Here is a 12,634-nt window from a genome sequence, read left to right as displayed (position 1 = left end):
GTCCCCATTGGCTGAGGGAGAGGGGGCGACGTTTGAAACCCAACAGTAGGTGCGCGCGGCCGTCGAGTAGCAACGCCAAAACCGGAGCTGGAGTTGGGCGGTGAGGTGCGCTCGGGAGAGGCGGCGTCGGCGTGAGAGGTGGGCGCCGGTGCGGGGCGGGCGACGGGGGTGGGGGGCCGCGGTTGCGGGCGACGGGGGTGGGTGGCCGCGGTTGCGGGCGACGGGGGTGGGGGGCCGCGGTTGCGGGCGACGGGGGTGGGGGGCCGCGGTTGCGGGCGACGGGGGTGGGGGGCCGCGGTTGCGGGCGACGGGGGTGGGGGGCCGCGGTTGCGGGCGACGGGGGTGGGGGGCCGCGGTTGCGGGCGACGGGGGTGGGGGGCCGCGGTTGCGGGCGACGGGGGTGGGGGGCCGCGGTTGCGGGCGACGGGGGTGGGGGGGCCGCGGTTGCGGGCGACGGGGGTGGGGGGCCGCGGTTGCGGGCGACGGGGGTGGGGGGCCGCGGTTGCGGGCGACGGGGGTGGGGGGCCGCGGTTGCGGGCGACGGGGGTGGGGGGCCGCGGTTGCGGGCGACGGGGGTGGGGGGCCGCGGTTGCGGGCGACGGGGGTGGGGGGCCGCGGTTGCGGGCGACGGGGGTGGGGGGCCGCGGTTGCGGGCGACGGGGGTGGGGGGCCGCGGTTGCGGGCGACGGGGGTGGGGGGCCGCGGTTGCGGGCGACGGGGGTGGGGGGCCGCGGTTGCGGGCGACGGGGGTGGGGGGCCGCGGTTGCGGGCGACGGGGGTGGGGGGCCGCGGTTGCGGGCGACGGGGGTGGGGGGCCGCGGTTGCGGGCGACGGGGGTGGGGGGCCGCGGTTGCGGGCGACGGGGGTGGGGGGCCCGGTGAGCCCTGTCCCGGGCCCTGCCTGGTGACCGGGCGCAGCACCGTGTGTCCGTGCCGAGGGAGGGTTCTGTGCGGTAGCTGTGGTTGTGGGGAGTGGGTGGATGCGGCAGTGGTGGGACATTACCTTGTAGCGGGGTGTACCTGCAGGGAGCGAACGCTGGGCTCCCAGAAGGCTGCTGCAACATCACCTTATACCCTCCCTGTGCCCCTTTTTCTCCAGGAGCGATGGAGCAATCAGCTGCCTCCCCTCGGCTGTTTTCTGATGATGACGGTGTTGCAGCCTCCCCTGTTCTTGAATCTACAGCGACAGGGTTTGCGACTGATGTGCACAGGAACCTGCTGTCGGAGTTCTCTGCCATCTCGCCAAATCTGGAGGGTTCCCAGCAGGTGAGGCTGGAGCTCTGTTGTTACAAACAGGGCAGTGTTTTGACTTGTAGCTGCTGCATCTCTGTACAAAGGCGTTGGTGGTGCAGGGCTAACAGAGACCCTTCAGAAAGGGCTAGACCAAAATGTTGTATTGCAGGGGGCAGTTCCTCTTATGAACGGTACAGCCAGCAAGTGTTCTTTAAACACAATGGCTCTTAGTGTGGTGTTTGGTCTGAATTACTAGATAAACAAAATAAAAACAAAAAAAAAAGAAAAAAAAGGACGCTGTGCCTGGAAATGCCTAAGAAAGGTTCTGGCCTTGCTGGGGGTTTTGGGACCAAAGAAGTCTCCATTAGCTACTGAGTACTAGTTGGGGTAGCCACACGTGTTCCATGCTGTGGCTTCTGTTAGTGTTCTGATGGATGGTTGTGTATTGCCTCTCTGGCTACCATGTTTAATCTGCTGACTTTTGCAGGCTGTAACAGAAGACAGTAATGAAAAATTAAAGGTCTATCTGAGAGTTCGACCTCTGAAACCTATAGAGGTGGAAAAAAGAGAAGACCAGGTGAGACACTGGGTGAAGCAATCTCTGAGCTGGTTGCCCGTGTGCCTGCTGGGAGATGATATTATCCTTTGCTGTCTATGCTGTGGCCTCTTGTAAGCTGTTGTGATGACGGAGGTTTATGTGTTCTTTAGGGCTGTGTCTGCATTGAGAATTCGGAGACACTTCTTCTAAAAGCCCCTAAAGACTCCTTCAACATGCGGAGCACAGAACGTGGAATAGGACAAGCGATGCACAGATTCTCTTTCACCAAGGTAGGTAATTGGGACAAACAATTCATCTGGAAGGTTTTTTTGAGCTTAAACCCACCTTACCACTTGAAAAGCTGGCTTACTAATGCTACTGCATCCAATGCACCGTGTGAACTATGCAGTCTTATACAAATGTCTTGTCCTGGTTTCAGCTGGGATGAGTTCACTTTCTTCCTAGTAGCTAGCACGGTGCTGTGTTTTGGCTATGATGTGAGAACAATGTTGATAACAGCACTGATGTTGTTGCTGGGTACTGTTTATACGAAGTCAATGACTTTTTGGTTTCTTGGGCCCTGCCAGCCAGGGGGCTGGAGGGGCACAAAAGACTGGGAAGGGACACAGCCAGGTCAGCTGACTTGAACCAGCTGAAGAGGTATCCCATACTATGGGATGTCATGCTTGGTATATAAACTTGGAGGGTTAGCTGAGGCGGTTCGTTGCTCAGGGACTGGCTGGGCATCAGTCAGCAGGTGGTGAGCAGTTGTATGTGCATCACTTGTTTTTCCTTTTCCTTCAGATTTTATCCTTTTTCCCCACCTTTCCATCATAATTATTATTATTGATGTTCTTACCTCTTTATTCTGTTTAAATTATTAAATTGTTTGTATCTCAACTCTCAAGTTTTACATTTCTTTCTGATTCTGCCCCCCATCCCTCCAGGTAGGGGGGAGTGAGCAATTGGCTGTGTGGTGCTTGGTTGCTGGCTGGGGTTAAACCACAACACGCCTCTACTTAAGTTTGTTTCTGTTGCTGCTGCTTTAGTTTTTCTCTTTTTAAGCTGATCCTGACAACTTTTTTGGCAGCAAATGCTGAACTCTTGTTCATGAGGCTGTAGTGATATTAGATGTTCCTGGATTAAGCAAGTGATCAGTTTATTTATGTAGGGGGCTTGGACTGGAATTACTGGTGGGTCTGTTGCTCATGATGTGGGGTTAGTGGAGGGAACAAGGGACTACGTAAAATCACTTGAACAACCATCAGCAGTCAAAAGATTGGACAGATCTACATGAAGCCATTTTTCATATGTTTTGTTCGCAGATCTTTGGACCAGATGTGGGGCAGAAATTGTTCTTTGATGCGACAATGAAGCAGATCATAAAGGATGTCCTGAATGGGCAGAACTGGCTGGTTTACACCTATGGCATCACCAATTCAGGGAAGACTCACACTATTCAGGGTAAGGAAAACACCAGGTATTAGTAGCCTGTTGAGGGAGTTGTCTGCTGCTACATGTGAATCCTCAGCTTGCTGCTGTTCTTGCTTCAGGCACCAACAAAGATGGGGGGATTCTGCCTCGCTCCTTAGCGGTCATCTTCAACAGTGTGGGGGACCAGCTGTACCAAGCCATGGATGTGAAGCCTTCCCTCTCCAATGAGGTGATCTTGCTGAACAGCACGCAGGTGCGGCAGGAGGAGAACAAGAAGCAGACCGTGCTGCGGGGGGGTCTGCGTGAGGTAAGTGTGTGGCTTCTAGGAGGTTTAACAGGGAAAGGATGGTGTCACACAACATACGTGCTCATGTTCTCTGTTTCCTTCCAGGAGGAGCTGTTAATGTCACAGAAGAGGCGTCCCACTACTGAATCTCGGCTCCAGGCCACCACTGGTTGCAGTTTTGACAGTGGAGTTGCTGGCCTCTCTTCATCTAGCCAACTCGCCAACCATTCGGACACCAGCCAGCAAGAAGGTATGTCTGGAAGCCTGTTGCATACTACCTGCTACTTGTTGTTGGAGAATGGAGGAAGAAAAGGTGATGGTTATTTGGATGCTCTGTTGTGGCTAATGGAGCAAAGGTGCTGTAGTTTCACAAATTCTCCCTTTTGAAAAATAAGGACGTCAGGGCTGAAGAACTTTGTATGTGCATCTTGCCAGCATGTGAATTCACCACTGCGTAATAACCAAGCCTTGTGATTTGAAGTTACTGGAGAGACACTTCATTCAGGGAATATTGTTGGTTATTAAGCAGCTGAATGCAAGATTATGGGGATAGCCAGAAAGTAGGGTGCTAAAGTGACATGTTGCACTGAGCACTTGTGCTCAGACTTTTGAGGAGGAACTACTAGCTGGTATGGTGTCCAGAAGCATGGAGTGATTGAGGTAACAAAGAATAAAACTTGACGTATACTGGGAAGTGTTATGTTTGAAATGTCCTATCCTTCTGGCGTCAAGATCAAGGATATAAAAAGTCCTTACACAGAATGGAGGACACTTTAGGCTGTCTCACCGGGGACAGGCATTAAAGTAGATCCAAATAGGAGGAGGTATATAGAATAATTTGTGGGGTAGTTTCTGCTGAAGAAAGATATCTCACTCTAGCTAAACAGTTTAGGTCGGACCTGTGAAAAAAACGTGGTCATGATTTTTTATTTTCCTCCCCTCCCCAGAACCAGGCCCTCGCTGGGCTGACTCGGATTGTGTTTCACTCACCGACGCAGGAGATGTGCAGTTCTCCATCTGGGTCTCCTTTTTTGAGATTTACAATGAGTTAATCTATGACTTGTTAGAACCGGCTTTACCTAGCCGGACCCGCAAGAGGCAGACACTGCGGCTCTGTGAAGACCAGACTGGCAGCCCCTATGTGAAAGGTAGATTTACCTGAAAGATATTTTTATTGGCCTGCTAGGGAGACTTGAGGACTGATTGGGTGGCTTAGCAATGATGTGTTGGGAGCACAATGTCATCTGCGGCCCCTCAGAGCTCTCTGCTTTTGGATTATGGAACTGTTAAGTTTGTTAATGTCGAGGAGATGCAATGGTGAAGTTGGGGCTGAGATAATTAAGTTTTCTGTAAGTCTCCTAACTGGCTTGCCCAATGCATGCCTGCTTTTCCAGATCTGAACTGGATCAATGTCCAGGATGCTGATGAGGCCTGGAAGCTCCTGAAACTGGGTCGGAAAAACCAGAGTTTTGCTAGCACCCACATGAACCACAACTCCAGTCGCAGGTCTGAAGGGAGAGGGAGGTCATTTAGGTAGAAATACAATTTTGTATTTCTATATGGGCTTCTAAAGGTTGCATTTCCTTTCTAAAAATCTGCATGTTTCTTTGCAGTCACAGTGTCTTCTCCATTCGGATTCTACACTTGCAAAGAGGTGGCACTGGAATTGTTAAAATCAGCGAGTAAGTTTCATACTCTCTAGGATCTGGGGGTGTTCCCTGGAGACTCAACTTCTCTGTGTCTCTTGTTATGGATCTGGGGTATGGGAAGTATCTTGAGGAAGGTCTTGGTGAAAGTACTTAGAAGGAGTAAATGTTCCCACTCTTAAGACTTGGAACTGACTGAAGAGTTTGTGAGGAGTACTGCAAAGTGCAACTTGAGGTAATTCTCAGGCTTTCTGAATGTAGGTAAATGTGAGTAACCTTGGTCTTGCAGCAGGGGCTGACCAGAGTGCTGCTTGATGCCTGTTCTGGGATGTAGTTATCTGGAAATGGGTTGTCGCAGTACCTGGGAAGTGGCTGTCCTGAGAACTGGCAAAGGGTCTTTGAACTTGATGCTGTAAGGCTCATGTTGCTGTTACCTTGTGCAACCCCTACACTTGGGGGTTTCGGTCCAGCAATAGCCCGTACATCCCAAAAGAGCTTTCTGTGCCCTTATGGCGAAGGTGAGCAGGGTAGGTGATCGCAGGAGGTCTCAATTCTAAACCAGCACAGAATAGGACAAACCTAGTAAGTCGCGTGAATATCGCCTGTGTTTTCTTCAGGTTATCCTTGTGTGACCTTGCGGGGTCAGAACGCTGCAAAGACCTGAAAAGCGGGGACCGAATGAAAGAGGCAAACAACATCAATACCTCCCTCCACACGCTGGGTCGCTGCATTGCTGCCCTCCGCCAGAACCAGCAGTCCAAGTGAGTATCCCGAACTCCAGAGGGAGACTATGGGGAGGCTGTTCTGCTTTCCCATGGGCTCACTCTTTTCTCTCCCCACAGAATGAAGCACACCGTGGTTCCCTTCCGGGACAGCAAGCTAACCCGTGTGTTCCAAGGTTTCTTCACTGGACGTGGGCACTCTTGTATGATTGTTAACATTAATCAGTGTGCATCTACATATGATGAAACGCTCCATGTAGCCAAGTTCTCAGCCATTGCCAGCCAGGTAAGTAGCATGCACCAGCATCACGGCATGGTCAGGATACAGCCTGCTTCTGTGGGAATGGGCTCCTTTCTACCACAAGGCAGGGGCAACGCTTGCAAGTCTTCCCTGTGCTTCTCCAGTGGATTACTACCTTTATAGTATTTCCAGACTTTGCTAAATGCAAAGGGTTGCAGACAAATGCCATGTTTAAAGACTATAAAGCTTCCAGGCTTTATGGACTAGTAATAATGGCCTCTTCCCCTTCAGCTTGTTCAGACACCTCCCACGAAGCTGGGCATTCCATCCATCCAGTCAATCATGAAAGAGCACAAGAGGCGAACCAGCCAGGGTTCAGAGGCAACAGCAGCAGCAGCAGAAGTGGTATCAGAAGGAGGCAGTGATGATGAAGCAGATGCCTCCATGTATGACAAAGAGGTGAGTTGTGATTTGTTTTACAGCCTTTATGGATAGAGGAGCAAGAACATGACTGTTAGCTTTGGCCTGGGAGGTAGGGCTGAAGCTTGGCCCTACACCAAAACATGTCAGAGAACCTCAGAAGGATATAGGATGCAGGAAACTGGGAATCAATGAGGAAAACATTCCACAGTTGGTCTAAATCTGAAGCCCATGGTTAATCTGGAAATGCTTTGTCAGCTATGGAATAGGGACAGTAAGAGCTCAGTTGCTGACCTACAATCCCTGCTCTGCAAGGGAAATCTAGAGATCAAAAAACATGCAAAACAGATGGCTAAACTGAGGAAAAATTATCAAACTTCCTCAATAATCAAAGCAGGCAGCTGGAATAGCTGAAAGATCAAGATGGAAGTCGTGTACCTACAGAGACTTGGGTTGTAGCGTGTCAAGGTAGCAAATGCAGGTGCAGCCCTGGGTGGTGCTGTAGGGGAAGCTGCTGTGGAGATTGCTCCACCTGCAGTGCGGTGTTTAAGCCATCTCATGGGAGAGGAATGAAGAGCAAACCTGGTAACCTCTCTTCCCAAGTGACTAAAAGAATCTTAAACCTAGATCGCTCCAGCCTACAGATAGGGGATCACCTAATCTATATAAGGTCTTAATTGTGTTGTGCAGTGTGGGCAATGGAGTTTGTGTCGTTCTTGCAGCACTTGTTGCATGTAGCAGAAGCTGTACGATTACTGCTGGTGCAAGAGCGGTACGAGAAGCTGCAACTAGAAGCGCGCCTCCGTGAGGAGATCTGCGATGAGATGCTGGAGCGCATGCAAAAGAAGGAGCAATGGTGGAGGTACAGCTTATGCTGTCTCCCTCCCTTTGTTCAAGGTGTGCTACAGTACTAAGAATTGCCAGACCCTGACATGTTGTTTGTTCTCTTTGTAGCGAACATATGGATACTCAGATTGAGCTGCTGGAGGAACTGTATGAGGATAAACTGAGTACCCTGAAGGAGTCGCTGAGTGACTATTACCAGGAGAAGATCCAGGTTTGTTCAGGGCAGTGAAATGACATCAGGAAAGTGGCAGTGGGTTGAGAGGGGACTAGAGGTATTTGAGTCCAGTATGGTGACTTAGGCAAACCTGAAAGGAAAGATTTTGGTTTTTGAGGCATTTTTTGTGATATTATTTGATAGCTTTATACACAATTTTTGCTTTTTATATACTACTTTATGTAGCTCGCTAGGTTTTCTAATTTTCAGCCTTTAATCTGGAAGCTAAGGGGTAACCATTCTGACTCCTCTATTTGTTCGTGAGCAGAGCTCTCCTCCCTTATTCTTTTTGCTAGTGGTTTACTTGCACTTTTCAGGTTAACACAAGTTAGTTAGTTTTCTTCTTATTCCTAGCTGTGATGATGAGTATGGGCCTGTCTGTATTTTTCATGCCATGGCATTTGAGTGGCCTCTGGGTCTTGCTGCAGACATCTCTGGAGATGCCAACTCTCAAAAAGTACCTTCAGAGGCTGTAAAAAAGGGGCTTAAACTCCCAGGAAATGGGTTCACTGTTTTCACTTAAAGGACATTAAAGGCTGGGTCCAACATGTGAAGTGTGTGTGATTGAGAGAGTCCCTTGGAAGACAGACATTGAAAGCTTCATAGAAGCTGTGTCAAGAAAATCTTGCTAAATGTTTGAACAAACTTGCTTCCTAAGGAACGTGATGAGACGATTGAGGAGCTCCAAGCTGCTCTGCAGGAGGCAAAACAAAAATTGGAAAGCTTGAATACTAAGCAAAAGAACTCGGGGCAAGGCTTGCGTCGATCAAAGCGAGTGGCTACCTCATGCGCTCTGCAACAGGAGCTGGAAGATACTAAGGCTAGACACGAGCAATGCCAAATGGAGTTAAATGCTGTAAGAGCAGGTAAGGCAGTGATGCTGCACTGGTTCTGAACTATGCCTGAGCAATCCTTGTAGAAGGTTACAGATACTTTTTTGAGTAGGGTACATTAGTGGTTTCAGGATGTCTGAATCCAATCTGAGTTGTACATGATGGGAATAATGCACTGGATGGACAAGGTTTCACTTTTTGACATGATCCTCCCTTAAAGTCCATTTTCAGCTCCCTGTTCAAATTCTAAAGTCCCTTGTGTAATTGAAAGGGAGAAGTCTGGAATGTCTGCACAAATACAAAGCTTTTCTCAGCTTGCCTGTGGTAGCTTATCTCAAGGGAAGTCTTGACTTCAGAAAAACTGAAAGCTTATGAATGTACTGTTGCTCACTACTTTTTCTGTTTATAGAGTTGTGCAAGTACCAGAAATTAATGCAGCCACCTCCCTCTGCCAGACCCATTACCGTGGATGTAGACAGGAAGCTGGAGGATGGACAGAAGGTAACTCTCTGTGTTACAGAAAAGAATGCTTGGAGGCAAGGTGGTTGCCAGTTTAAACTGTGTTTGGAGTTGCCATTTTCAGGTTTTTAAACAAATAGTTGAAGGTGAACTGGGTCTGTTGAAAACAAACCCTTGAGATGTGGAAGGCTGTGGTATCTGTGATCCCAGTGTACCTCACTCAGACAGGATCTTCCCTCAGTGTTCTGTGTCTGAATTACGCTGAAGCAGCTTTGCTTGCAGAGCAATGTCAAAGTTAGCTATTGTATTAAATCTTTCTTCTGCAGAACATCAGACTGCTGCGTTCAGAATTACAAAAACTTGGAGTGTGTCTTCAGTCTGCAGGGAGAGCATGCTGCCACACTACAAGTGCAGGGAAACTTCGAGAAGCCCTTTGTATGTGTGATGACATTCTGGCTAAACAGGTAACGTGTCTGTTTTATTGTGGCTTGCATGGGGTGGGATTTAGTCTATGCACTTTGCCGTCATCAACAGAATAAAGTTCTTGCAGCAGATAAAAATAACTTATTCTCTAGACACTATTACATTAAGTACAAGCTCTATTACTAATTTTTTCAATGGCCAAGTCAGACTGTATAGTTGACTCTCCAAAGGAGACCCAAATTGTTCCTGTTCAGTTAATGGGCAGCCTGCACTTAAGAGAATTCAGAGTTCTCACTTCTGTATCCACTTCACTCTGTCACAGTTGCTACGGCAGCATGTTGCAGCAGGATGGATTTGGCTTTTTCCTAGCCTTACTGCCCGTATTTTGTTACTGAACTGCTACACTGTTGACAGCAGAAGCTTTATGCATGGCCTTATTTAGCACTCCAGTTAATGAGTTTTGGCAAAAAAAAAATAGAAAATTATCCTCTTCAGTTCATAGTAACCAGAAAGCTAGGCAATTTGTCATATCTTTACATATCCTGCCTTCCATTTCTCAGGACCAGACACTGGCAGAACTGCACAACAACATGATGCTGGTAAAACTAGACCTGCGGAAGAAAACAACTTGCATTGCTGAACAGTACCACACTGTGCAGAAGCTCCAGGCTCCTACACCATCTAGCATAAAGAAACGTTTCTGTACCAACAGGGAAAACCTACAACCTCCTACCAAAAAGCCCTTCCTCTACAACCTTATGTCACGTTCAGCTACTAGTCCTGTTGCTGGCAGAGGGTGGCAACTTCGTTCAGTTGCTCAATGACTTTTCACAAAGGGATCCCTGCCCTGCTATTACTGGCACAGGTGGCAAATCCAATATAATAGCATCTTTTTTTTGTCTGTACTTGTTTATTGTTATTGTAGCTTCTTCAGTTTATGTAAACATTTTTAGATATGTATGTTTATAAACTTTTAATCAATACCAAAGTGGACAAAATGGCCTTCTGCAATTTAAACACTACAACAAGGAAAGTCTTTTAAATATAAAAGAATGTGGATGACCAAAGTTTTTTAACAAAAAGACAAGTTAAAAGTGAGTTCTTATCTTCAACTTTGTTGGTACATAATTAAAAAATAAGTTCACAAGATCCTCCTTGAAATATATTTTCCCTTCCTTGAATTATAATCCTTTATTAAAGTACACACGTTCTAGTTCAGGGTTGTTCTCTTGGATCTTGGCTTGCAATTCTGGCTCCAAGCGTGTTACAGACATAGAACTATGCAAAAGAAACAGTAAAATGGTTATATATGATAAACACCTGAATGTAAAATACTGTAAGGATAGTAATCTACCTAGTTGCTTGAGGTTTGTTGCTAGCTTTAGGAAAGTAAGTTTCTATTGTTGTTATTATTAAATACAATGTATTTGCATATTTAACTGTCTGTTTTTATTCAACTGAATAAAAGGTTTATTTTTATAAAAATAAATCTCATAGTAAAGTGAATAAACTTGCTGGGTCATCTATAACAGCTGTGACTTCTTAAATATAGTTTAAGGTCTGATCTTCCTCTGAAATGGAATGCTCTGGTTAAAATTAAGAAGTGTACCACACTTGCTATGCTTGTTTTTTAAAGGCATCTCCAGGAAGCCAAGTGATGCTTAACTACCACAACTCTGCTATGCCAGGCAGGGAAACATCCTATCAGACAGCTTTGTTATACTCAATTACATCAGAGGAGAAGTTTCTGGAAGTCAAAAGCTACTTTAGTTGCTCAATATTTTAACAGATTTGACTGCAGCTTGCATTGTTTAAGCTACATTTGGCAGCTTGTCAAGTTTAGGCAGCCACTAATGGTAGGAGAGGGATGGCTTGGCTGAATTCAAGACCCTATTCGTATTACATATGGCCAATTACATTATTTGTGGGTAACCCATTCAGGTTTCATTATGATTTCAGCTATGATGACTATTGTTTCTAAGACAGTATTTCAGTACTGAGCTATTTGTGTATTCATGAAAAAGCCTTTCTGGGAAAATATTAATCCAATTACAAATAAGCATGTATAGTCAAGTGCTGCTCTGTATAACCAGAGGAGTTCCCAGCTGAAAACAAAATGGGCTCTGACTATATTTAAGGAAGCCATAACCTTACAGAACATGAATGCATTGTTTGGGCCACATTAGCCTTTTTTATGAATCATTTCAGCGATTCTTAACTTTGTATTATTAAGCTCAAACTTCTCAGCTTGAAATAGTATGGTTAAATTACTCACCCAAACCTCTCATTCACTATTATTGGTAGCTGCATCTCAAGCTTAATTCAACCTTTATATATTACTGATGAGTAACACAGTTATTTTTCTGAATATTCTCATGTTTATCACACTTGTTATATGGGAATTAAGACTGTATGCTCTAGGAGGCAATGACCACTTGTTTCTGTCTCTGCAGTACATTGCATCTGGAAGTATAACAGTAAAGTAAGAATAATGTATCAAGAATACATACCTTTTTTGAGGAAATAGCGCACAACACAGGGGTGTTGCAAACACAAGACTGCAGGAGACAAAAAAATGGGTTTACAATATTTAGGGTGCTAAAAGAGAATTCAAAACCCTTAAGACTGGTCTTCTAGGCAGAAAGCTGTAGAGGAATGAAGCTGGGTTAATTAACAATATACAGCTGTCGGCTGGCTTCCAGGGGCCGTGGGTTGGCTGATGTGCATAAGGTGCAGCTGGGGCTGGTTCCTGCTAAGTAGTTAAATAGCTCTAAGGGGTATAGAAGAGGAGCAGCCAATGAAAGACCTGGAAGAAGCAGAGGGAGGAGGAGGAGCAGCTGCCCTGGATGTAGGAGAGATAAGGAGAAGGATGCAGCAGAGGTAAGAAGCAGGGTGGACTGGCCTGAAGAGGATGAAGAAACAGCATGAACAGTAGATGAACCTTTGAAACCTTGTGGGGGACTGGTGGCTGTGCTGGGGCAAGGTGTGACAAGTACTTACTGACTACAGTAGTAAGACTACTGACAACTTACTACAGTAACAAAAAACCCGATGATTTGATGTCCTTCCACTGTTTTGCATTTGTGTGTATGCCAACTTTATGCTAGACAACAGCAAATGAAAACTTTCCATTAACCAAATGTTTCAAGAATGCAGCCTCTACAGGAGGTAACAGCCAAAGCATCTTTTCGAATCGAGCTGCTACATGCCTTTTTACCATTCCCTTTCTTTCTCCCTCCCTCTGTGTTTTCTTGGCTGCTTCTTCATTACTAATGACTTTTTTTACATGTATCATCAATTACCTCCATATCAGTATCCTCATCCAGTCTCTCAACTTTTT

At 46.8% G+C, this 12,634-nt stretch overlaps 2 protein-coding genes across 13 annotated transcripts in view; one reads left to right on the top strand and one right to left on the bottom strand.

The window, feature by feature from the left end:
* Positions 1-49: 49 nt before the first annotated feature.
* KIF20A (kinesin family member 20A) lies at positions 50-10,507 on the top strand. Of its 3 annotated transcripts, XM_005231763.4 has the most exons (19): positions 50-138; positions 1,099-1,265; positions 1,720-1,809; positions 1,941-2,060; positions 3,096-3,234; positions 3,324-3,511; positions 3,596-3,740; positions 4,438-4,638; positions 4,885-4,996; positions 5,104-5,172; positions 5,754-5,897; positions 5,979-6,144; positions 6,391-6,558; positions 7,242-7,381; positions 7,474-7,576; positions 8,238-8,445; positions 8,822-8,913; positions 9,198-9,335; positions 9,855-10,507. In XM_005231763.4, the coding sequence occupies exons 2-19, from the start codon at positions 1,104-1,106 to the stop codon at positions 10,116-10,118; spliced, it is 2,649 nt and encodes an 882-aa protein (XP_005231820.1). In that variant the 5' UTR covers positions 50-138; positions 1,099-1,103; the 3' UTR covers positions 10,119-10,507. The 3 variants fall into 3 exon arrangements, with proteins under 3 accessions (XP_005231820.1, XP_027634580.1, XP_027634581.1); XM_027778779.2 differs by having other exon boundaries at positions 3,324-3,740; XM_027778780.2 differs by lacking the exon at positions 50-138 and having other exon boundaries at positions 868-1,265; positions 3,324-3,740.
* The window catches only part of SFXN1 (sideroflexin 1), a 47,313-nt gene continuing 38,327 nt past the window's right edge, over positions 3,649-12,634 (bottom strand). For 8 of the 10 annotated variants that reach the window (XR_008748448.1, XR_003552056.2, XR_008748449.1 and 5 more), the window contains 2 exons: positions 11,805-11,852; positions 10,456-10,572 (listed from right to left, as the gene is read on the bottom strand). Coding sequence is in view for 7 of the 10 variants with exons in the window: in XM_055812452.1 (XP_055668427.1) it covers positions 10,476-10,572; positions 11,805-11,852 (145 nt within the window). In the remaining 3 variants the exon portion in view is untranslated. Of the gene's footprint in view, positions 3,772-6,442; positions 6,583-10,455; positions 10,573-11,804; positions 11,853-12,634 lie in introns of those variants that run through there. The other 2 variants (XM_027778787.2, XM_027778786.2) reach the window with 2 other exon arrangements.

Source organism: Falco peregrinus, chromosome 8, assembly GCF_023634155.1.
Source record: "Falco peregrinus isolate bFalPer1 chromosome 8, bFalPer1.pri, whole genome shotgun sequence".
Classification (NCBI taxonomy): Eukaryota; Metazoa; Chordata; class Aves; order Falconiformes; family Falconidae; genus Falco; species Falco peregrinus.
Note: the sequence above shows the minus strand (reverse complement) of the source record. Positions and strands in the feature narration are given on the sequence as shown.

Excerpts from the sequence above, each read along its gene's own strand:
- KIF20A (XM_027778779.2), top strand. The coding sequence starts at position 1,104 with ATGGAGCAATCAGCTGCCTCCCCTCGGCTGTTTTCTGATGATGACGGT. Across the intron at positions 3,235-3,323 it reads GAAGACTCACACTATTCAGG|GCACCAACAAAGATGGGGGG; the intron begins GTAAGGAAAACA and ends TTCTTGCTTCAG. Across the intron at positions 7,382-7,473 it reads AAGAAGGAGCAATGGTGGAG|CGAACATATGGATACTCAGA; the intron begins GTACAGCTTATG and ends TTCTCTTTGTAG.